We start from the raw sequence: 27,310 nt of genomic DNA on the forward strand, positions 1-27,310 counted from the left end.
CCACATAATGATGGACATTGTAATTCTATCCGAAACGTTGGCTAAAGAAGGAGGTAGCGCAACACGGCATAATAAAACAAAGATAAATCACTATTATAACTGTAAAATTTCTGCCCTTCATTATTGCAATTGATTTTGTTTCATGTTCCTAATAGAGGCGCACGAACAAAAAACATCTTTCACTGCAACAATAATGTCAATACCGATTCGTTTATAAACTCCCTTGTACCACGAATAGTAGCTTAGGCAACCAATATGCAGAAGCAGATATTTTTAATAGTACCGACAGAACAATAAAAAGGGTTTCATATATTGTTTGAAAGTGATATTAGGTAACATTTTGTTTCCTGTAGCCTGATTGTAAAATTTAGTTATGAAATATTGTTATCATATTAATTTGTATATACTGTATAATTTTTTTTGTTGTGTTCGTACAAACAGGTCTCCAACTCGTCTTGGAAGGAGTTTATAAATAATTGGTTCTTTTAGATTAATCAGGGGTTTATTATTACTCCGCGTAATATAATGGTGACTCGATAGTCGACCAAACTAGAAGGTGGCTAGTTGGAATCTGAAACAGTGAGTTTCTCTGAGAGCCTTCCCACTGGCCCTGGCGACTACTGGCCACTGGCTCCATCTTGTGGACTTCCACGCAAGCTCTATGCACTGCCACCTGTGCGTGCATCTATGAAGCTCTTACTTCCCAGCAGTTTTGTAATCCCTTTTTTCGGAAAACATGTTTTATTCTATATTTAAAGGTACTTGTACCGTAAACAAAAACTGTAATATTCATTAGTTTTAAAATAACGATTTTAAACTTGCCTGGTGGCAGGGATATTTTTGCTACGCCATCTGTGTATCTAAATGTAACTTTTGTTTTAATTTCAAAAGAGCTTTAAGCTATTAATTACTGACATAAAATCGTATTTAATTGTGCTCCGCTAAAATTAATTTCTTCACCAATTAAGTGTCTTTAATCTTCTTTTATGAAATGAATAATGTTCAATAGGAAGGTATTAACATAAGAGATATTGGCGTTACAAATGGCATAAGGCCCCAAACAATGAACTGAAAGAAAAAGGGAACAATCACTGTATAAATTTGCATTGAACATTTTAAATTAGCGTGTCATTATTTAAGACCCGATGGTCATTTGAATTAAGCCGGTGCTTTTGATCGCGGCATTAATATTCTCTTATTTAAATTAGGCACGATGTTTTTTGTGTGACTTGCTGGTTGTGAGTTGTTCTCAGTCAGAGCTGCCACGATTAAACTTTTACTACCCTTTATAAAAAGGTAAAAAGTGCTGTGGTCAGTCTCGTTAAATTTTACAAAAATAGGTATCCCAAGGATTCTGTGGATAACTAGCATGAACAAATGACAAATTAGCTTACCTCTTTAGATAAATCACGTATTTGCAACATTATCAAGTGTCTTCAAACTTCCCAGGCTAGTTTGTTCGGTTTTGGGAACAAGCAGCTATTACCCGTAGAGTCAATTTGTTCGCTTTTCGGAACAACTCATATGGTCTCATAAAAATCGTTTCGTCTCCCTTACCGTCATAGTTAGAAATATGAACTAAACGGTGTTAGAAAGAGAAATCACCAAGCTTTATATTGAAATACACAAATTAACCACTAATTAAAAAACACACCTCTATGAAACCAAAGGTGCCAACGGTAATTTGAGAAAAAAAAAAGAAACGTCGAAGAAATGAGGTGGCAGTAATGTTTGTAATACACTTGTCTAGTTAAGTGAGTTGGCAGCACTGTTTATAGTACATTTGTCCAATGAAATGTGTAAATTTTTTGTCATCAATAATTTTAGTTTAGGTTTGGACAAAATAACGTAAGGTCAGCTGTTTTATTTCATTTTCTGTTTGATTTAAAAATTAAAAAATACACGTGTTTTTTAGAACTTTATCACATTTAAAAAACGGTATTCAGCTGCCGGATACGTTCAAAAATATTCCATTTATTTGAATTTTGCTGAGAAGCGGAAATACACACAAATTCTCCGAGTTTCTAACTGCATCTTTATGAACTATAACGGTCAATATGCCAAAAGCCGGAAGGGTTAGTATTTGTTTTCGTAGAAACACATAATAAAGATATCAAACATAAATATAATTTATTGCCAGAGATCTAAAAATGGAGTTACCTATATGCTTTGACTATTTATAAATCAGACATCAGTTTATGGAAGCAGCGAAACTTACGAACGATGAGTAGTGGCGTACAGCCTTTCATGTAAGATTTTTATAGATCAACGTAAAAATTTTTAGCTAACAGCGTAACTTCTATCAAAATATAATATTTAGTAGTATCCATCTCTCAATAGTCAATATTTTTCAAAGATTCAGAGAAATAAAATTCGTCTTAAAATTATGCCCGTCGGTAGTGGCTATTATTATTGCCATGTACCTTCATGTGGCAATATAGTGTCTTATAAAATGAACTAAAAATGGGGTAGTTTGTCATTGGGCATAATTTATGTTTTTCTGCTCAACTTACTTTTCAGAGCACCCCAAGACCTACACGACGACGCACGAATAACTCGTGTAACCCTTTCTTGATTCTATGGTCGTGCAGAGTGAATTTCGAGGCTCTTATCTGAGACCCCTCCACACTCAATGCCGTAAGCGAAAGGTGACGTATGTACACTCATAAGCAACGCACAGTGGCCTATTTTTAGAATATGCATGCCACTTGGCGCCACAACTCTTGGGCCATGAAAAAAATAAAAATATTTTGCGATCATCGCTAAATCTGGCGCTACCTCAGTATGGGAGCTTTTTTAAAAACGTATTCCCTGTCAAACCAAAAATGAATGCACCGTTGTGACTTATGTATTGTATGTATGTTTGTATTTCAAATTTGAGCTTTCCCAGACCTGTCTATTCTCCCACACGCAGTTTGTTTTATTTATTGAAGACTAGGCCATTGTGCGTCCACATTATAAAGTACGTTTCACAAAGGTCGTATCTATATTGGGATTCTCTTTCTCATTACTCATTGGCCACACAGGCACAAGCCGAGGATGAGGTCACTTTGTACTAGAAGAGTTGGGAGGCTAGTGTCGGTGTGACTCACCGTACAATGCACGCATTTAGTTTTATGTTACTGGTGATTGTAATTGGTTAACTGTGAATGCGTGTCATCGAGGTTTCGGTTGTTATGATATCTTTCAGACTCTATGGGATTAGTAATTGAGTTTTTAAATGCCCAAAGCGTAAGCTCGTAAATGTACCTAATGACCATGAAAGAGTACCATCGAACTCCACAGTCGTATTTTTCTATAACAAATCAAGCTTGAATTGGACCGAATCCACAAATTATTACTTTTTTATGTGAATACCGCACAAGAGTCCCAAATGGTTTCAACCGTCTGGAGCCAGTGAGACTATGGCATCCCCAATTGGGGTATATTTTGAGGCTCAAGGTAGTGGGGAAGGGAAGGAGATGGGGAAAGAGGAAAGCTGGGGGAAGTACTTGGCTATTCAGATCTGGTCACCAAACATTCGATTTTTTTCGATTCGACATTTTGGTTTCATACAAAAGTATTTAATAAAAAGTTCTAGATTTTTATGTAAAGCGTGGTGATTTTTTTCTTTCTAACACCGATTCGACCATATTTCTCATCATGACAGTAAGGGAGATACAACCATTTCCATGAGACTATCTGAGTTGTTCCCAAAAGCGAACAAATTAGCTGGAAGGGTTAAAAGGTTAAAATCCAATTACTTTTTAGAGGCTTTAACCAAATTCGATAACAGAAATATTGTTTTTAACAAATTTCTCTCAATTTTTAAAATCCTTTCTAGTGATTGATCTCAAATTCATCCCCATTTTTCGGAAAATATGGAAATTATCGACATGCTAATACTTTTCTAGGAAGGTTTCGTAGAGATTGGGTATTAATTCTTGCTTTCATTAGATATTTACAAAATTCCAGCTTTACTTGCTAACTCTTAAAATGTATAATATTATTTTAAGTACCAACCTACCAAAACCTATCTACTTATTGATTTTAGAAGGCTCAAATAAAATATTAATTTTACACCAGGAATTTAAATTATCACTAAAAAATAATAATTACAACGCCAATGCATGAAAATAAATTCATTTAAATACTGAAATAAATTGGGTAATTTATTAAAATAACAGTGTGAAATCAATAATTTATTACCAAATTCTACAAAATGAACAACACGACAACAATTATTAATAAATGTTGATTTGAATAAGGTGGTCTACCGTTACTTATCTTAAGCCCACACAGGAGGCTTCGAGGAAAATGATTTCCCTCAGGGCCTATGTCTTCTTTGGGAATGCTGTGTGGAGAGTGTTTTTAAGGAAAGGAAGGATAGAAAGCTCTGGGTGGGGTGGGGGTTGGGGTCAGTAGGTCCAGGAGTGACGTATGAATCCATCCCACCCACTGCGATGCAAGGCGATGGGTCGAGAGAGTTCGGCTGAAGACGTCAAAAAGTGCATCCCCCAACCAGTATCACTTGATCCCACCCATCACGCAGTTGGTGGGAAGATGCATCTGCCGTCAAAACCTGGACAAACCTCACCCCAAGAACCCTGGCACCCGTGCTAAGTCACCAAACGTAGCGAATCACTTAGGGCGCCCTATGGCAGAGGTGTTGGTTAGCTAATAAATGGTTCCCAGGGCGGCGGTATCCATACCCGCCTTCCAAAATGAAAAGATACAGAAAAATGTGTTAAATATATTTTCATTAAATAACAGACGGAACTTTTATCAGATATTTTCGATTCATATTCATGTGAAAAACGAAATAAATGCTTAGATAAGAAATGAAGAAATCATTTCAAGAATAAAAAAAGTTTTTAAATGTTTTTTTTTCGAAAACCGTAAAGGCGTACAAAAGCATTAAAAAAATAATCGGGAATAAGTTCATATCTGTCTCACAATTCGATATTCACTTCCCGTGGCGCTTCTCGCTGTCAAAATAAGAGTTCGATTTACCGAACAAATAGTTAACCGCCCACGTTTGTTATTTCTGACAAAAAAAAACCTGCAACTTCTCAGGTGAATTAGCCAAGTGTTGGCCATGTTCGATGAGAGATAATATTGTCACGGTAAACTTCTGGGAGCAGACAGGCATCGGTGACCTGACCTCGCCTAGTCCGGGAGATCATCACTAAGCGAACTTGACGATAATGCCATTGCCCAGCATTTACCAACCTAGTCATAATAGCATTGTAAAGTTTCTATCGTATCTCCTGTTACGATCGATTAATAATGTTGCACCTTCAACCTTCGTGGTTTTATATTGATTGGTTTTTTATTATTTATTTACGAGAAGCTTTTAAGTCACGACAATGCTTAGAAAGGCATTCACTTTGCTGTACCCAACTGTCTGTATAAAATGTTTATAACCCACCTGTTTATTATAAAATATATATATATATATATATTTTTTTTTTTATTTTTTTATTAAATATCAAAATAATATACAAAAATCAAAAAGTCCCAATAAACTACTTTAAAGTAGTTTGTCATTGGGTGCTTTTAACTTAAACAGATTATATCAAATGTATACATTCATATCATGAGAGGTGTAATACAATAAAAATAAAAACAAAAAACAATTAAAGCGTATGCAGTTAGAAATAGTTTGTATTAGAGTCTAGTACAAACTATTTCTTTCAGCTAGCCAATTTTTCAACAAAAAAATTCTTTTTATATTTGTACATTTTTTGATTTCTGCAGGTAACATATTTAAACAATTTGGTATCATGTAGTCTAGCGTTCTTTTTCCATATTTGTTTACATGCTTTGGTACGATTAGTCCTTCATTTAATGTAAATCGAGTATTGTAAGTGTGTTCCAGTCTATTTATGTACATAGGGCTATTTATGTACTGAAAAATTATTTTATACCACATAATTGCTCTTACCGAGAGGATTTTCAGATTTTGATAAAGGTGTGGAACATTATGCCTTTGTTCATATAAACTTTTATGAGCTAATAATTTAACAAGAGAATTTTGAACTGTTTGAACATGATTTATATTTGTTTTAGAGGAAAATCCCCAAGCTGTAATTCCATACCTTATGATAGATTCAGCTAGTGATAAATAAATTATTCGAAGTGGAATATAAATATTGGAACATAAAATTTTAATTTATATAATCTACTAATAATAGATCTCAGTCGTTCACAGACTTTATTTATCTGTAAATCCCATTTGAAAAAACAATCAATAATAACACCTAAATAAACATATTTTTTAACCAGTTCAATATTTTCACATGTACACAACGCAGGGATACCAACATGTAGGCAATCTGAATTGTGTGTTTTAATTTCGGGTATAATAGTATTTACCTTGGCATTGGGTGATCTAATGTGTATCAATTTAGTTTTTTTTTGCATTTATGATTAGGCCAGAGTCGTGAGACCATTTTAAAAGTTCAATGTAATCTTTTTGTAAAAGTTCAATACATAATTGCAAATCACTGCAAGAAAACACCAATGCAGTATCATCCGCGTACACAAAGTGTTTTACATGTTTAAAAATAAATTTAATAAAAGATACATAAATTATATATAAAATAGGACCTAATATGGAACCTTGAGGAACACCTGCTAAGATTTTTCTTTTTTTACTTAATGTGTTCAAAAGCTTTATTTGCATGCACCTGTTGTTCAAATAATTTTCAAATAGTTTTAGAAGTTTCCCTCTTATTCCTATGATTTCTAGTATTTTCAACAATTTTTTATGGTTAATAGTGTCAAATGCCTTGGAATAATCTATAAATAAGACTAATACATGATGTTTATTATTTAAATTATTATTTATCAAGCTGGCAAACTTTTGAAGTAGCACTTCAGTGCCCTTTTTTTTTGGAATCCATATTGGTTAGTATCAATAATAGAAAAATCTTCCAAATATTTTATTAATTTAATTTGAATGTATTTTTCAAGAATTTTTTCGAGTGATGGCAAAATACTGATTGGTCTATAATTACCCAAAATGGTGTGATCACCTCCTTTATAAATGGGTCTGATAATACTACATTTTAAATCATCTGGAATTTTTGCTTCAAATAAGATTCTGTTTACAAAATGGGTTATAATTGGACCTAATGTTAATATATGTTTTTTAATATCGCTCATTCTGATATTATCGATTCCAGGAGAAGAGCTTTTAAGTTGCTTCACAATGTTTTCTATATCAGCAATTTTAGCCCTAGGTAGGTACATGCTTTGAGGCATCTCCTCTGGTTCAAACCCAGTTGTCCTGTGATTACATTTATGTAACATATTGCAAACATTGTCAGAGAAATAATCAACAAAGTCATTTGTTACGCTTTCTTCGGTCCGATCTTTCATCAAATATTTGGATGCAACTTGGTCACAATCATTTTTACATTTCTTTCCTAAAATTTGATTACATTCGTCCCATGTTTTTTTTGAGTCTTGAAATATATTTTTGAATTTATCATTATAGTATGAGGTTTTTAATTTTATTAACAATTTATTTAAAATATTTCGAAAACACTTATATTCTTTTTCATAGTATTTGTTCGTTGGAGCATTTCTCCAACGTTTGTATAAAAAATCTCTTTTTTTTAAATTTTATAAAGTGCATCAGTAGATATCCATTCATTTATGGCATGCGGTCGGTTTTTTGATTTTTTGCTTATTTCAATTGTGCTTTTTTTATACAAGTCATCAAAATAATTTTTAATTTTCAAATAAATAACAGAACATTCGGTTTCCTTTAGAAGCGATTTCCAATCATAATTACAAATATGTTTTTCAACCAGTTTTTGCGAAAGAATTTTAACTTTATTATAATCATTTGAGTTTAAATTATCTACCGAGTTATAGCGTATACTTATAGCTGTTGTGTTGTGATCGGCGATGTTATAGTCACATACACATGCGAAGATTGTACTGGTTAATCCAGCGGGCAGTTTACCGCTTATTCGCACGTAGAAATGATCGATACATGAACTATTTATTTTCTGTTTAACAATTACTTCCCTAGTGACGCCATCTATACATTTTTTCAAATAGTTATTTGTAAGAATATTTTCATAATTTATTATGATAGGATCATTTTTGTTTAATAAATTTAAATTTATGTCGCCGAAAAATATTACACTTTCATTTGATTTAATATTGTTTTCAAACACAGAGGATATTTCTGACAAAAATGATAGCTTATTTAGATTCGGAGGTCGGTATATTGCTAAGACATTTAAAGTGCTCTTATTTGGAAGTGTCAATATTCCAAAAACGTTCTCAAAAAATTTGGTGTCCAGAAATATTTGCGAAAAGGAAAGGTTATTCTTTATATATAACAAGATGCCTCCACCGGATTTTTGTTTTCTACAATAGTGATACGAATTGTATCCGGGAATATCATAAAGATTCAAGTTCCGAACGAATTGCCGTTTCGCAAAGCATGAGTACGTCAACGTGATTTAAACAGTCTTTAAAATAAACATGAAATAGGTCGAAATATTTACATATTGATCTAATGTTTAGTTGAACAAAATTAAGTTTACTTGTATCACATTTCCTTGAATCTTGCTTTTGAAACCATTCACGCAGGTTATTTACTTTACAAAAATTAATATCATTGTCATCATCTATGAAACTAAAAGACATAATGATTTAAATAAAATATTTCCAAAAACATTCATGGTTAGATTATAGTATTGTTCAGTATAAGGTAGGTTTAATAATTTGCACCAGTAAAAACATACTGTACATTTTCTACATGAAATATATTTGTTTCGTTCATTGTATTTTAATTGATAACTAATTGATAATTGATAATTAATTGATAACATGATAATTAATGGATAACAATAATTTATTTGTTTCATTCTCCATTTGGTAACGATTTGTAAGTAAGATAGTGTGCGTGAGTTTACGCCGCTAAAACAAGTATTGAAACAGTAGTGCAGATTTAAATGGGAATATTGGTATTGCGGTGTATATAAACTATTATACTCTTTATTTAAAATATAATAAAATATTACACTTATAACATTCCGTATAAAAGTAAAAAGTTGAAATACAGTATTTATTAATAGATAATTTAGATGCAAGGCAATGGACATAATAGTATATGTAGAGTAGGTGTATAGAACGTATTTAAATAGTGTAGGCCTATAAACAATGATTATAAAATGTATTTTAATATTCTGGATCTGGTAAAGAAAAGTGTGTAACTTTTGATGTGTTAATTTAATATTAACAAGCATCTTAAAAGAAGAAAACTTACATATCACATACGCATGTAAATAAAATTGATTATCTTCATTAATTATCAAAATACTACAATATAACAAAAGATTCTTATTTAAAATATATTGTTGCATTTTTTTGATAAGTAAAAAGTAAAAATAGCTATCTTGCAGACAGGAACTAGTTTGTATCACATCTATTCTATTTTTACAGGAGTACCACAAGGCTTTATTTTAGGCCCACTCCTATTTGTCATTTGGGGATTGTATAGGATGATATTGTAAAACAGGAACCAGTAGCTACCAAATAGAGCCCCGAAAATCTTGAATTCAAAACATTTTTTTTTCACATATCAACATTTTACGTCACACAAAGCATTTAAAAAAATATTCATATATGCATGTTTTGGCAACATTCCTGTTATGGGCTTAAATAAAATACAAAAATAATAGCCATTTCAAATGATGTTTACGTAAATTCTCTGATTTCATTGCAATTTATAAAATTATTGCAAGACTTAAAGGTTAGAGGTCGTTGATGATTACTCGTATTTTAATACTAGTAATTCAATACAAGACAGTTTATTTGTACTTGTTTGTTATATAATGATTATACAGCTATTTATATATTTATATTATTCTGTTAATTTAACACATTGATTAATTGTTAAACAATTAGTATTATCATCATTATTATTATTGAGATATACCGTTTAAAAATTAACCATGTAATTACATAAAATGTTGTCAATAGGTTCCTGCTTACAAACTACATGAGTAGTTTAGCAGCTTTGAACGTTAATAATTAAATAAATAACTCTTTCTCAATTCACATGTTTTTTTCTCATAAAAGATTTTTCATGATCATTGGAAAAATCAGTTTGTTATCATATCGAAAACTGCCGGTACACCGTTTTAAAACACTGCATTTTACACATTCTTGAAGGTGCATAAAAATTGCAAACCAAATTCTACATTCTATAATGATAAAGTTAGCTAAAAAGTTTACTTTTAAATATCTAAGCTACCAGAAATATGGCTCAAATAGTTCGTAATGTAAATATTTGCACTCGTTAAGGTTTTGCACTTATTTTGCAATAACTGCTTTCTTCCGTTCTCGCATTCTGCTGTAACCATTGATGTATTAGTCAATTGCTGTAACATATGAAATCTTCATGGACGCATTCACAAAAGCATCAACACAACATAAACACCGATACAATATACGTAACATAACATTATGTAATTGGTTTTGTTACGAGATGTGATTAGCGACGCATCCTATGCAACCGACACCAGCCGCAGTTTATGACTGGAGTTGGACTGCCGGGTTCGTTGCCCGCCGGGTAAAAATAATAATCATAACATGTCCGACGTATCCCAGCTTATCCCGACACTATTGCCGGTATAGTGCCGGGATAGCTCGGCACTCAGTGCTAATGTACTTAGATTATAGGTACACAAGACACAATGTGATATTTAAACGATACTCTATGCAACATTGTACGTTGCGATTTGCACAAGAATTATTACTAATAGAGATATAACTTTGTATGGATGTGTTTAATGTTTATGTAGATGATAAATTATCAGGTAAGTACTTAAGTGTGAAAGTCCACTATTTCAAAGTTTAATAATGCATTAACCGCCGCTATTGTCAATCAAAACTGAGCGAACTCTAAAGTCCAGTTTTCCATTTTCATTCGTTCATTCCATTTATTTAAATAAAAATATTTAGTAATGCGTAATGTTATAATAAATATGTCTTGCTTTTAGTTTTATTGAACTTTTACTACATGCAAAATTTGTTGTATTAAGTAATATTTTAAATAATTTTGCTAAGAATCAAACGATTTTCAAGCGTTTGTGAATTCAGTAAATTTTTTTTTAAACCTAGAAACTTATAATAGATGATAATATATTAGATTGATAACAGATCATATCGGTAAATTTGTTGGTTTTAAACGACAGTTAACAGTTTATCTGTTATTCGGAGTTATAATTTTTTGAATTAGCGCTGGAGAATGTTGGCGCTCCAGTGGTTTTAAGTTTGAACATTACGTTAAAAGGTTATTTACTAACCACTGAACAGATAAACCGATTATTATATTATTAATTCGATAAATTCTGGTCCGCAATCAATAATTCCTCCCACAGCCGCTGTGCCCACATGATGCACAGGTGGGGCATTATAAAGTCGGCGATGTGAGAACGCGGTGTGGTGCAGACCACCGAACATGTAGTTAAAGAATGCCCGCTACATTTATTCCCCGGCGGGAAAAATAAGGTCCACAGGGTGACGCCTGAGACCCTAGACTGACTCACCAACGTCTTACCCCCACCATACGAAAGAGTTTAGGTATTTTGCGCGTGTCCCTATTCTAAGCTAAATTTTTCCTAACTTAAAATTGATCAAACATTATTTTCAAATATTGAAATTCTTTTTTGAGCAGATGAACAATTTCACTGGCCGGTCTGAGACATGAGAATCAAAAGATTTTATAAACCAATATTTGTGATTGCGAAATCAGTTTTATTTCAAATCGGCATAGATCATATTTCAACAGAATATCTTTTTTGTTTAATATTTATATTTTTACCCAATTCACTGAATATTTTAAAAAAAAATTAAAAAAGACTTTTCTTTTCATAGTTGTAAATTAACTAGGAAAAGATACACAAAATTCCGAAGAATAAATTGGTCTGAAACTGAGACCTACCGTAGGAAATTAATGTTCTAAATTTCCTTTATTTGCGAATTCGGACGATTGAACCTAATTGCTTTTTAGCAAAGGAACCAGGCGCGGTGATAAATTACATGAGATTTGTAAAATATTTTCTTTTTGCTAGTTACACCAAAAAAAATATGGATCCCGTTTCATTGTTGGAATTGGACGCCCTTATTATAAGCATGATTGAATAATAAACTAATACATTGTCATGGTTATTTTGAAGAAAAAAATCATCAGTTTTAATTTAAAAAATCACCAAAGGACGATTTCAATTATTATTAATTTTAACTAATAAACTAACCACCAGGCCGTCTCCCCGCCGGGGTAGACACAGAGGATAATCCACCACACAAGTCTGTCCTGACACACAGTCCATAATAATAATAATACTTGGATGACTTGTATAGCGCCGTTTTTGTGCAAAAACACCTCAAGGGCGCTGTACAAACTTATAATAAATTTCTACAGTGATCTATGTTATTCTTAACTATTTATGGAGAAAATATATCGTACAATATTTACCTGGTAGGTCACTTGAGATTAACACTTAATTAACATTATCTAATTGTTTATTGGCGAAATTTAGATACAGGATTTAGGACTTAATTGAAAAATTGAATATAACTGGACTTTCTCTTAGGATTGGTATATTTAATTTAAGGGTACGACAGCTTAAAAAGGTAAGTTTTTAGTTTAGACCATTTATATTCTTACATAAGTGGGTACTCTTCTGTTATTCTAACTCTTTGTTTATTTTTTTTACACTCGATTATTACGGCAGAAAATTTTTTCGGATTCCGTGTAAATTATCGAAGAAAATGTCTACTTCAGCACACTGTATCTTATCATATAGGCTGTACATTTGGGCCGGAGGGATAAAATAGGCGTCTTAATCAATGGGAAATGGGAACATTCATTTCAATATTGCTGAGACATTAGACATACATACACTCTTGACATGATTCACTTGTTCCTGCTATGTCTTATCCGGGCGACCACAACTTCATTTACCATTCACTTCATATTCTCTTTTTACCCCTTACTTCGTTCAACCTCTTTACATATACAGACTATCTAAGTATCATTTTCATAATCTTATTCATCACGCTTACACAAACCTATTTTTTTTAGCAAAATCAACAAAGTTGAACAAAGATTATCTATTTTTTCTGGCATTTTTACTAAACAAAAATAGAAAAATACGACTAGATTTAATGACCCAATTTCTATGAATAGTTCGTTTATGACTAATAAATTTTATCATAGTAATAAAGCAATGCGAATAATACTTAAGCGCAACATATACACACGGATAAGAGACATGTTAAAGGAGCTGAATATTTTGACGGTGAAGCAAACTGTGTATTTGAATGTACTTATTTTTATACATAAAATTAACTTAGGGATGATGTCTAAGGAACTGAAAAGAAAAATAAATTACAATAACGAGATACACGGACACGGGACGAGAAATTCTAAGCAAATTAGATTGCCAACAAGAAAAAAAACAAGCACCCAAAAATCTCTGATGTACCAGGCCGTTCAACTCTATAACAAAATCCCGAAGGAAATTGCTGTGATAGAAATTATTAATAAGTTCAAAAATGAATTAAGAAAATATGTCTATCTCAATTATTAATGTTTCTTTTTTTGTGACTTTATTGAAATATTTATAGAAAGATTATGTTTGCCAAACAATGTACATGTTTATATGTTTATAAAACTATTAGCACACACGAAGATGTGAGCTAACTTAAGATTAATAAATAAATAAAATAGTTAATAACGCATATAAATCATCACATACAACCTGTAGGTAAAAAAATACTTTTAGTAATAAAAAATACAATTTTATTTTGGAAACATTTTTCAGAATATGTTTTCCCGGTGAATCCATATTCGTTTTACAATTTCGTTATTCCACAAAAGTGTTAAAAGCGTGTAAAACCTTTTTACGGTACCTTTGAAATTTTCTCCATTGTGGAAGCCTAATTGAAATTTGTGCCGAAAAAATCATTTTTGTAGATGTACACATAATTCGTTTAATATTTTGAAAAAATATTTTTTCGGATTACAGACATAAAAAAATGTTTTAACATGGTGAAAATGATGCAGGTACAGAATTAAGCGGGCATTCCCCATTAAAAACTCTTATACGAATGTCTAAAACGCTGAAATTGCGAAAAAATTAAAACCTTGCCAGTGAAAATTAAACTTTTTTCTTCGTGAATATATAAACACCAAATATTAATGCTAAACATTCTACAAGAGATATTTCTTTATATCTTGTAGATTTTAACACAATTTTCAAATTATCTTATAGTTTTCTCACTCTTTATGTTAAATTATATCTGTATTTCACTTAAGGCGAAGCTTAGTGCTAAATCACTATTTTGATTAATCTTTATAACGAATTGGTGTACATTATGAATACCAAAAAATATTTTTAGATAAATTGAAGGTTTTTCTATCGTTTAGCTTGAGTAGAATAAAAAAAAAAAAAAAACACTAAATAAAAATATTTTTTCAATAGAAATGTATGAACGCGTAAAGGTAACAACTTTAAAAAAACACAGTATTATAGCTAAGATTATCTGTGACAGTTTCAATAGAAGGTATACCAAGAATATACACATTTTTGGCTTGCTGCTTCCTCTTAAAGTCAAATAAATTAGACTTAGAACAGGGTATTTAATTAAGTCAACCGTACTCGCGAAGAAGAAACCTTTCAACATAGGCTCTGCCTATGTTGAAAGGTAACTAAGAATTACAAAAAAAATAAGATGAAATAATGAACAGTGCAGTTTTGAAGACATGCGTTAAGGCATCTGACATATATTAAAGTTGGCAACGGATCTGCCAAGCAAGAAAATATTTTATATATAGGTTCAGAGATTACACTTTCAAAGAGGCAGGCCCTAAATCTTTGAATAAATTCAACCCTAAACAAAGGCACATTAAATGCTCAACAGAATTCAGAGCGAAAATTAAAACTCTATTTATCTCTTCGTAAAATCTTAACAAATACACTAATAGCGGGCAAACCACTTGTGTCCTTCATGCAGAATGCAACACGGAAAACCTCAGTGGGATTGCACGTAGGTTGCACAATGCACATCTTATACAAATATTTTCAACAGATTGTCGCTCCTCTTGGAGAATGTAACCAATATTTAAAAAAAGTGGAATATTTTCTCATACTTTTTGACCACTTTAAACTGGACCCGAAACAGAGTAAATTTTTTTGCCCAATTTTGTATGGGTTATTTAGCGGTGTATTGTAAATACATTTTTAAAATGTTTTGTTTTAATATAATTTAAATTTAAGATTTTAATTTAATATAATTCAACCTCCATCAGTCTATATATCTATGAGTCATCCATGGTAAATTTAGGGTGTGTCCGTCAATCTACCACCCGCCTAGCAAACAGGCAGGCGTGCGGTCCGTAGTGCACAATGCGTACGGGCAGAGAGCCCTTAGGTTTCTGCCCCTAATTTTAATCATTTCGAAGTAATTTGTGATGCGTTTCTCCCCCAGTTTTTTTTATACCACACGATCTTTCGTTACATGTTATGTAGGTACAAGTACAATTTACAAAGTATACGAAGATCACAGACACAGCAAACGCAAGATGGGTATACCTTAGAAAGCAGCAGATTTGATTGACAATGATCTTTTTTTCTCACGAAAAAGGAGCGGTATAAATATCAACATATATTTTTTTTTCCTCAGAGGGCCGGAAGCCTGTTCTTCCTATAAAACACCTACATATATTTTAATCTTTACCCAAATTAAGAATAAAAATAATTCTGACTTTACGAAATTTGTACACAGATAAAACTAATTAACTAACCATCACGCCGTTTATCCGCAGGGGTAGGCAGACAGGACAGACTGGCATACAACTCAGTCTTGGCACACACTTCTTGCCTCATTCACATTCATAAATCGTCTCATACGTACTTTTCTATTATTCTGACTCTTGACATGGCCCGACTCGAGTATCTGATTGACCTTATCGTGCCATGTCTTCCTCGGGCGTCCCCGAATTCTGCTACCATTCGCACTCGCATAATATATTCTCCTAGATACGATTTATTTATTTATTTAGAATAAACGGCATAATTGCCATTACATACATGATAGTTATTGACAGTCATAGTACAATTTAGAAAGTAGAAAGAAAAGAACAATGATAAGATTATAAAAAAACAAGACAAATGAAAAAATAATACACATTAGTAGAAAGCTAATGAAATAAATGAAGAAGAAACAAAAACAACAAACCTGTTATGCATTGCTTAAATGTTTATTTAGTACAGCTTTATACTTTAATAGAGGCTTGTCAATAATATCAGCTAAAATAGCATAAGACTTACCAATGTTGTGTAATCTATTTATGACAGAATTGTAGCCTGAAACCTTAGTTTAATTGTCACAATTATACGTACTAGGGAACCTTAATCCAATGGTAGGAACATGAAAGTGAATCAACATTAACATATCAGGGCTATCAAACTGATAATTTAAAATTTATGATCATGATTTATTTTTGTGGTTTTATGTCGTGCTGCGCTTACTCCTTCTATTATAAGACCAATCTCATGTGTTATATATCATAGATAAGTCCCTTCCTTTCTGTTAACCGTTGTGTTGCGTGTGACGTCACTTTATTATGCACACGTGTTTATCTATCTGTATTTCTAAAACGGATAATCTAATAATGTGTCACGTTGCTTACAATATTCACACCAATTAATTAACTACACTGTATAGGTAAGTATATTATTTTCTATTGCTCGTTGGTCGGATGTTAATCCCAATTTCTTAGTAACATGTTGTTAAATAAATGGTAAGTTTAATTATTATCTGAATAGATACAAGAAATTCCTGTATAAAGAAGTGTATATTTTTTTTATTTACAGGAGACTTTAAATGAGTTACATAAGTCATCGTGAAACACTCCTGGCAAGATATAAAACTAATAATAGATAAAACAAGCGTTTAATCACGATTATTGTAGACAAATTAATGTGTAGCCAATTAATACAAAAACAAGTCGAGACACATTTTTTAGCGATTGAATATTTTTCTTCAGGCCATACATTTCCTAAAACTTGCTATTTGTATTATGTGTAACTGTGATGGAAATCCCGTGGCACTAAATCTCCTGTTTCGAGCTTTATTTATGGCTTTTATTTTTATGAATTTTTGATACACGTAAAGTCAAATATACCACACATAAATTATGATCAACTAGGAACGTACAGTAATACAATTCTGAATACTGGAATACAGTAAAAGCTTTGTGTTTAGGGACTGGTGTTTTTAGAAATTGGGTATTTTCGTTTATATTTCATTCTGTCATTCATATTTTATTCTGTCAGATTTTCCGATCACAATTTTTATTGTTTTTTTTTGCTGTTAACGAAAAATGTTGCTGTTTTATTTTTAGCGTAAATTTCGTGTAAAAAATTTTTGAAGTATTAATACTTTTAAAATGAATTTTAGGCAATAACCCTTTTAGTGGGATTTTCCGTTTTTTTTGTAAGCATTGTAAAAATAATGTTTAAAAAGAACTAGTCTATATTTATTCTGGTTGGTGCTCCGTTAGCAAAATTGTCGATAGTAATCATCAAACATATTAATATCGGTTGTCTGTGATGTGCGTTAGTTATTCCTGCATGTAAACTGGTTCAATGAACTTTAATTTGCTTTGAATTTAAGTATATTTTTAAAAATATGAACTGACTGTGTGAAGAAATTAGGTATTTACTTGTAATGTAATATTTTTAACTAAATATCCATTTTTAAAATTGGAAAAGATTATTCGTTGATTTTTCACGGATCTGCGCTGATGATGATGATGATGAAATCAGCCATCTTTGAAACTGAATCTTTTTTCAGATCAAATTCATAAAATATACCTATTTTTTTGAAAATTTACATAACTGTTTTTCATTAACAAAAATGTTCAAATATGAATGCGGAAAGTTTTTACACCCCCAAAACACAAAATACTCAACCGGCATATTTTTATTTTTATTTTCCCCGTTATGTGTGTACGTTTACAGCAATATGCAGTTAAAATATCCACTTTATGATCAGTTGTTAACTACAGTATTCAAAAACTTACTATTAACTATGTAAATATGGCTCCAATTTATTATGTACCCGAGGCATAGTTTTTATAGCAACTAAACCACATGTATAATCTTCTTAATGCGTACTGTGGACGTATTAAATAACATGTTTGCATATAAATATTCATAGATTCTTGAACGAGGTACTGCTACACGTACTTCAATAAAAAAGTTAACATTTTAATACACATTAAAAGCCAAAATCATTGCGATGAATTAATCCCCAATTTGGATATGTTTTGGGGCTAAAATATGTGATAAAGTAGATGCTGTAGATTAAACGTCGGAAGTACCACGTTATTCAAATCTAGTCATTAAACATGACTAATGAGCGTTTTAAAAGATTCTTTTTTCGTCATGTTTCAATATGGATTCGTGATTTAAAAATGACGTGTTCTATTTCAGTACAGATTTTCGCAAAGTTCAAAATGACGCACATTATTTGACATTTTTGTCGTTTTAAGAAAGTAACTAAATTATGCGGAAATGTTGCATAAAAAATACTGTAATAAATATTTATTTATTTTCGATATTTTAAATCAAACGTATATTTTTAATATTTTTTTTGACAGTAATGAAAAAGGAAAATATACGACAGCTAATGCTTTCACGTGGTCTATGGTTATGTTCAAGGTGCCATTTTTGACGATTAATACAGTCCTATTATTTCTTCTTTAATAGCAACTATATGTGGGGAATAATAAAGATTTAAAAAAATACGTGTAAAGCAAAACAAATTCATAAGGGTCCAGATATAGTTTTCACTTGGATATCGGCATGAAAAATGGCATCGTGTAAAACACACATAAAGCCATTCCAAGCTATGTTTCATGACGATTGATCTATCACTTGAGCGACAATCTTATATACTTACATAATTTTTTTCACAACCGTTTTCTGCCTTAACGCACTTAGGTTAACTTTCAACAACGAACGGATTGCAATAGTTTTATTAGCAAGAGGCATTTACGTCATTCGAAAGATTAAAACTTAAACCTTTTAAGTATTTTTATATACACCTTTAAGTATTGGCACAAATGACTTCAGTTGATGCGATAGCTTAGTGATTAGAGTACACCCCGGAGAGCGGAAGGTCGCGAATGATTTTCTATAACACGCGACTATTATTGAAAATGTTTCAATATTATAATAAATGTCATCGTGGAGAGTTTAAAAAATGAACATGATGATATTTATACATGAAATAATAAATATCCAATGAGCAAAAATGCTTTTCAAACCAAAATTATATATAACAAGGACATTCACAGACATGATATAATGACGTGCAATAAAATCTGACTACCAAAAGAACAAAGCCAATACGCAAATAGTTTATTCTATGAATACTTTCTAAATAGTTTGTAAGAAACACAGTAAGAAAGATACAGTGTAATATTACGTAAGTTATAATTTGTAAACATAAATGTACAAAGATAAAAAAATTAAAAAACAAAAATATTTTTTTTTTTAAAGTGTTCATAACTTTGATCATTGGTATCTACCAAAGATATTAGAAGAACTAATATCTTTGGTATCTACACATTATGCGTTATTTAATAAATCAAGTGTGCAATTTTTAATCCTTGCAGACTCGTGAAATCGATAACAAGTATTCTCCTATATATTATTATTGATTATATCGCATCCACCCAAATCAAATCTAACAATCTGCCTTATAGTGTAATTTTTTATAAAGATATCTGAAACGTCCGATGGTGTAAAACCGGCTTCACAATCTGCGTGATGTTGATTGATATTGACTAATAACAAGGCGATACGTTGATTTATAACGCGTATTACAGCAATCAATATTTCGCAGGTGCTTTTTTCAATCGTAAATAATTCCATATCATCATTTTAGATACCTAAGAATGTCTGTAATTTGTATCAAAATTGCCAACGTGCCAATTTTTTTCGTTTAGTCAATTTCTTATACTTAGATATTTATTACAAATCAGTTTTTGAACTAAGAAAAATAGTATTCTGACTGGGGTTTTTGTAACAAAAAAAAATCTCGTTTAAATAAATCATAGGTAGTTTAGATTTTGATTTGTAAAATGTTTTTTCATTCAAAATAATCGTTCGAAAAATACGAAACAAGAATTATTATAAATGTGTATTTCATTGAGCAAAAAACATTAATATCGAAAAATACATATTTCATAACGCCAGTGCTCGCACTCCAAGAAAAATATGTCTAATATTAGCTATTTTTACAAACAGATATTACTAGCCTTTGTGTAAAATATTGTAAACATTTCATGTACCCAATGTAAAAGCCCCCTGAGCGTATAAAATAATAAAAAATAAATATAATTAAACGGTGAATGTATATTCTTAATTTGGGTTAAATAAAAGAAAAAAATACCATCAAACTTATTTTCATATTATGTCACAGCAAAATTGTAATGGCCGCCAAAGCGATGAATTTATCAATTTTAATTTTATTGAAATAGCCACTATAATATTTATGCATAATTTTTCTTCTGTGGAGATTTCCTCATGAAATTTAGCGTTTTCAAAATAATTTCTGTCTAGCAAAGTTGTCAAGCTTATTTGGATACTTACTAAATAAACTAACGAAAAATCGTTTCTATTATTGCAGGAGAAGTCCCCAAAGTCCGGCCCTGTGCACGAGTTTCGAGCAAAGAGACTACGAAGACCACGGCCATGCCACGCATGCCACCGGCCAGTCTCCGGATCTGCCTCGTGCTGCAGAGGTAAGAACTGTGTGAAAGACCCTTAACTGACCACTTCAACCATTAACTATTACCACCATATATGCTAGAAACGAAAGGAGATATGACAAAAGAGGAAGACGAACAGTTTATGGAGTGCTAATATTTAATAAAAAAATAAAACGAATATTTGATGTTATAACCGAAAACATTTAGGGCTAAATCAACACCAATCAAAGTCACGAGCTACCACTGCTTTAGACAGATTTCTCGTCAAAGAATATTTGACGAGAAATTGAATAGTAGAAGAAATCGGTGACGCTCTAGATCAAATCAGAATCAAATACTTAATCAAGAGCCACGTCAAGAGTCAGAATAACATGAGAGATAGATTGACGAGACGATGTAAGAATGTGAAAGAAGCAAGGAGTGTGTGTTAAGTTAGAGTTGTGTGGCTGCTCACTCTATCTGCCTACCCCTACAGTAAATGGCGATATGGTTAATTAGCGACGCCCCAGACTTAAAAGTTTATCCTGTTAAAAAAAACGATAAGTTTTATACGGCGAAAGTTAATCAATAGATTTTAATTAAAATTGGTGGGTATGTGTACAGAGTAGGTACTTAACTTCTGTTTTCATTGTAATTCCCTAGAGGATTTGGGATTAATGAATTTGAGGTGAAAAGTTTAATTTTAATTCCGTTGTAGGTTTGTTACAAATTACAAAAAATTCCCTTTTCTGAGAGGATTTTCAATGTTTGATCTAACAAGGATTAATTTAGCAGTCTGTGGACAAAGCTCTTTGATTAAATGTTTAAAAAATAATCAGAAATACGCGCTTTGAATATGTAGTACCTACCAATTTAACTGAAAAATCTAAAAAAACTCTATCCTCATCGAATAGAAAATGCATGTATCATTGCTGCCCCCTGTTGGCCATATGCCGTACTTCATAAAATAAATAACAGAATAGTAAAGTTGAAATCACTAAGATACTTGAATTCATTTCAGGAGGACATTAAGATTAAGACGAAAAATAAATTAAATATTATGTGTGGATGATAATTTGTGTTTTTTTTTCAGTTTGCAAGTACATCTGTCACGAAGCCTGCGAAAATAAGGTAAGAATTAATATATAAGAATTATTCTACTAGTTTATGTCATCCAAGACACGAACCGTTTTTCCAATGCTTCTGGCGGGAAAGTCGTGCATGACTCGACGTTCTCACCTTTGCCGCGTCGACGCGAGATGGCGCAGGCGGTGCTGATTCAGTTTGTACAGTTTCGGAAAAAATGAAGTAGAAAAAGTATATTTTCTATGCATTCTTAGTGCATATTTTATACGCCTTTGAAGTAAATATGTACCTACTGCTACTATGTTTATTATTAAAGACTTTTCCAATGAAAATTCCATTGCCATTACGAAACCCGGCGGATTGCAAATAAACTATACTTCTGCAAATAGAGTGCGTATTTTTATCGCCATTTACGGATTTGTTCAAAACGTTTTTAATGTTTAAATTTTTTGTTCAATTCCTTCCAGAATTGTTTGAGTGTAAATTAATTGAATGCCCCAATTAAATGAACGAGGATTGCTTCAGATCGATTGTTATTTCGAGATGAACTCAGCAAATTAACTGACCTAAAAAACTTTTGCTCACATAAAACGGTACTGCATAATTCGACCACAATCTAAATTAGTTCTCAGGGGAAAAAAGTAATATCAATACATAATATCTAAATATATTTACGCGTAGGAAGCAATACGTGCAGTGAACAATGTAAACTTCTGGATTTTTAAGGCAACTTTGCAATATGTACTGTAGTAACTGTCACAGTAACTTTGTTATAAGTAGTGGGTAAATGTCACATGTATTGTGGAATAATATCTCTCAGATGAAGGAGTTTCGTTCAAAATTGACATGCAGTGTTGCCAAGTTAGCATATTATATGCTAAATTTGGCATAATTACTCCATGTTTAGCATAACTATTATGCTTTTAGCATATAGCATATTTATTTGGCTTATTTTTACAGAAACATGAAAATAATAAAAACCAATTTTTTAACTAACAAAAAAACATAGTTCACATTAAATGGGAATCCTTGACTTCCACTGTAGAGTTTTGGAATGAAGTCATGCAATATAAAGATGCAGCTAATAATAACCCCTTCGGTGATTTATGTCAGTTTGCAATGTCTATTTTAACATTTCCGCATTCAAATGCGGACATTGAACGTGTATTTAGCCAAATGAGTCTGGTCAAAACAAAACTCCGAAATCGTTTGGCGGTGAGAACCCTGAACGCCATTTTGTACGTGAAATTTGGCCTAAAGAGAGCAGGAAAGTGCTGTTATTCTTAAACTGTTCCTGACGAAGTACTACGCTGCATTGGGACCAAAGAAAGTTACGACTCCGTCTCTCAGCCTTCCACATCAGCTGCTGTTAATGAAGAAGAAGAAGATGATGATATCGATATTTTATTTCACTAATTTTATTTATAAGTTAAATTTATGTTAGCTTTTTTTTGGCATTTTTTAAAGGAATTTAGCATATTTCTGGCATATTTTTCACTCTAGCATATTTTGAAGTAGTTGAGTTGGCAACACTGTTGACATGTTGCTTCGGGTTGTTAAAAAAGGGTCTCAGCTTTCTTTGGTTGCTGCAGCAGCATCCATCTTTTAAGCAGACCTTTCGGATAACATTGCAAGATTCACTATCGGAGCAGATGGCTAATGTTGACATAAACTTAGAAGAGGGAAGGAGCCTCGAAAGACATTCTTTTTTACTTGTTTCAATTTCAATTGCTGGGTTGTCTTTATATTGTTATATCTACTTAAATTTTACTAGAGATTAGTGCAGACCAGTGAAAAATCACGGGATATTAATAAAAATAAAAGGGAAATTTGTATAGCGCCTTTTTTGTGAAAAACACGTGAATGGCGCGTCTATTTATTTACAATTATTATGTAAGTAAATCTAGTAAGTTAGTAAATAACGCCTTATTTAGTTAGAAAAACTGACTTTACTTGTCAAGATTAACCCTAATAAATACACATTTTTTTGTTTAAAATAATTTTGGTAAAAAAATATAAATATAATAGGTAGGTACTTTACTTTCCTCTCGCTAGTCTGACTTCTTGACACATCAGTACCAATTTTGCAAATGACAGCTAAAATAATTTTCTGTTAAAATATTAATATTTTGTAGGTTGGTACTTTGAATTCTTGACAGATAAATTCCGATTTCGGAAATGACATCATAATTTGATTTAAGATTTTCACGGCCAAAAGTATTTTTGTTATTTGTTTTTGGGGTGTTATGCCGTGTTGCGCTAACTCCTTCTTTAGCCAACGTTTCGGACAGCATTGCAGTGTCCATCATCAGGGCAGATGTGTTATTAACTAATGTGTTATTAAATAACACATCTGCCCTGATGATGGACACTGCAATGCTGTCCGAAACGTTGGCTAAAGAAGGAGTTGGTGCAACACGGCATAACACCCCAAAAACAAATAACAAAAAAAAAAGAAAAAAAAGACATCATAATTCATTACAAATCCGAGTTCATTGAACCAGACAATATACAATCACTCACAGACAGAGACCCAAAACCGAAATTAGTATGTTTGATGATGATAGTTACCTTGATGAATATTGCATAGCGATAAGCAATAAGATTTGTATTATTACTAGTACCTAGTTGTATAATATTATTGTGTAGTTTTGTGAATATCATATGTCGTCATATCAGTCACCTACTTACTGAAATTAATATTGATCCCCATATTAACCGTTAGAAGACGGGTAATATCTTGTAAATATCTCAAAGCCAAATATAATATTGAAAATTATATTTGAAATAATTGACAGGCATCTACAATGTCAACGTAGTACTAAGGAATTTTCATGGACTCAAATGAAATGCGTTCCATACTTCTAAAACCGAGCTCTATATACTGCACATTTGACTGCACCTGAACGTAGTCATGATTTCATTGAACCGCTATTGTAGTTGGTCTGATCGTAAGAGTTAATATTAAGAAAAAAAGATTGATTCGAAGTCATACAAAAAAGTTCTGAGTAGATTTAGATATAAATACTTTGCATCGTAGTTGTGGTTATTTACTGTCCAATTAAGATTAATTAAATAATACTTTAATTGGTTTACCTGTACGTACTACCCGTTCAACAACTCGCAGAATTGATGATCAATTTGCCTAGTTTCATTAGCAGGAAGCTGATTCGATCTATAAACCAATCGTTTTTTTTTGCTGTCGTGATTAATTTGATCACCATCGCAGATCCGTGTATTTGAAGGTGAAATAAGATCTTCCTATTTGTTAATTTAGCCAGATCCTGTACCGTAAATGTCGTGGTTGTCAGAATGGAGATGCCGACCCATTTGACAAAAGAGACAAGAAGTTTTGCGGTCACCAAATATGGTGGCAAAAAAGATTAGTTAACATTTTGTAGTCGCTATAAAAATTTGTTTGCGGTACCACTCAAGAAGGTTATAACAAAATCTAAAATAAAAGACTGAACTTGGGTAATTAATTGGTTTTAAGAATTATTCTAGGAAGTGGGGTGTTTTATACTACGTGACATTCAATGACCGTCAAATCCTTCATCAGCGCCATGTTGAATTTAAAAAAATTTAAACGGGCGATTAGAGTAAAATGAGTATTGTTGATTTATTAAAATCCGGGTAATAACGGGAAATTGCAGGGATTCCTGTTAAAATTTTAGTATTTGAGTAATAAATCACGAAATGCAAAAAAAACTAATTTTTATCAACACGTGTTCCGACATCGCGATAGCAAATTCGTTTTTTGTTAAAGTATATTAGGAAACCTATCAATTGATTCGTTAAAGGCCAGCAATCCCGTTTTTAACCGGTTAAGGATAATTTGAAAAGATTTTTTAAAATAAATTAGTAGTAATTTATATCAGTAATTTTAGTACGTAACATTTTACAAAAAAGTTATTAAGTTTTGAAGTTGAAAATGGATCAAGTAACCCATTTTACGTTACCTGTTAAGCATAACGGTCGTATTGCCAGCTGATCTAAATTTGATCAACAACTCAAACGGGCCGAGAATTGAAGTTTAATATAATGTTATATATAGATATAGCCTATGAAGTCAAATTTGTATAGAGCAATTAAGGCGATTTTTCACAAAAACGGCGCTATACAAAATATCCTTGTTATTATTATTTAACGAGAGAAAGCATCGCCTATGACTGTATACTGTATAGTGTCATGACTAAAACATTAGCCGGCATGGAGAAAACCCAATGATAAAAAATATTGCTAATTTATTTTTATTTATTTTATTTACCATGGTCACCCTACACATGTTTACTAATTTATTAAAATAGGTTCCTTCAGCTTATTAGGTACCCATTATTCATGCAACAATGTTGTTCTTTCAAAATAATATTAATTTGAGTTATTTTTATTATTTTCTAAAATTATTAACCTCTACACAGGCTAGTAATAATAAGGTCAATAATTAAAATATAAAAATGATACCGCATGTAACGAAACCAAAAATAAAAATATAAGAATATTTTCAAATTATTCGTAATTCGGTTAAAAATGGGATTGCAGGCCATTAACGAATGAATTTATTTTTGGTAAATCAGCAATACTCAATTTTCTCCTATGTAAGCCTCTCACACGAAGTGCTTGCTGATTTTAGTGTTATTTTTTGTGTTTTTAGTGTATTTTTAGTGTTATTAGTGTTATTTTTAATAATGTTTATATATGTACCTATACATTTTCAACCTATACAAATTTTATATTTTTTCCATAAACGTTCAATCGTAAATGTAAGCCATGAATCAATTTATATAAGGAAATACGCAAGGATCCCTAATACCGACTTAACCATTATACCCCAATATGTACACAAGTCTATTTAATCAATGTTACGCGTAAATTCGTGATTCACGACTAAAATACATTCATCATTATTTACTTAAATATACCCACCGATTTGATATCGCCTGCAAAACCAACTGATTTAATCTAAATCAAGATTACAATATATGTGCGTAGATTTAGGCAGTATTTTTAGGCATAAAATTTTTTTTTGCAAACTTTGTATGGGTAAGAACGACAGAGACTTTTTTCACTATGGTAACATTAGTACCTACATGAATGCTCAGTCATTTTTTTTTACATTAGATCCACACATGGAAATAATATCTCTCAGAGCCTGTGTCATCTTTGGGGATGCTGTGTGGAGGATTTTTTATGTGAAGGAAGGAGAGGAAGATCTGGGAAGGAAAAAGGTATGAGGGGTGGGTAGGTATCTGGGGGTCAATGTGTCCAGGTGTGACGAATGAATCCATCCCTCCCACTGGGGTGCAATACGAAGGGTCGAGAGAGAGTCTGGCTGGAGAGTTCAAAACGTCTCCGTCAACTGTTCTCTCTCAATTCCATCCCCCATGCAGTAGGCAGGCAAAAGCATCCGCCGCCAAGACCTAAACAAACCTCACCCTATGAACC

At 31.9% G+C, this 27,310-nt stretch overlaps 1 protein-coding gene across 3 annotated transcripts in view; it reads left to right on the plus strand.

The window, feature by feature from the left end:
- Window positions 1–27,310, plus strand: part of by (focal adhesion protein tensin) — a 554,755-nt gene that overhangs the window by 341,448 nt on the left and 185,997 nt on the right. For all 3 annotated transcript variants that reach the window (XM_089651274.1, XM_089651276.1, XM_089651275.1), the window contains 2 exons: window positions 20,722–20,836; window positions 21,876–21,913. In XM_089651274.1, the coding sequence (XP_089507400.1) occupies window positions 20,722–20,836; window positions 21,876–21,913 (153 nt within the window). The remainder of the gene's footprint in view (window positions 1–20,721; window positions 20,837–21,875; window positions 21,914–27,310) is intronic.

The sequence above is a fragment of the Hesperophylax consimilis genome, chromosome 4 (genome assembly GCF_061612785.1).
Source record: "Hesperophylax consimilis isolate HC1 chromosome 4, BYU_Hcon_1.0, whole genome shotgun sequence".
Lineage (NCBI taxonomy): Eukaryota > Metazoa > Arthropoda > Insecta > Trichoptera > Limnephilidae > Hesperophylax > Hesperophylax consimilis.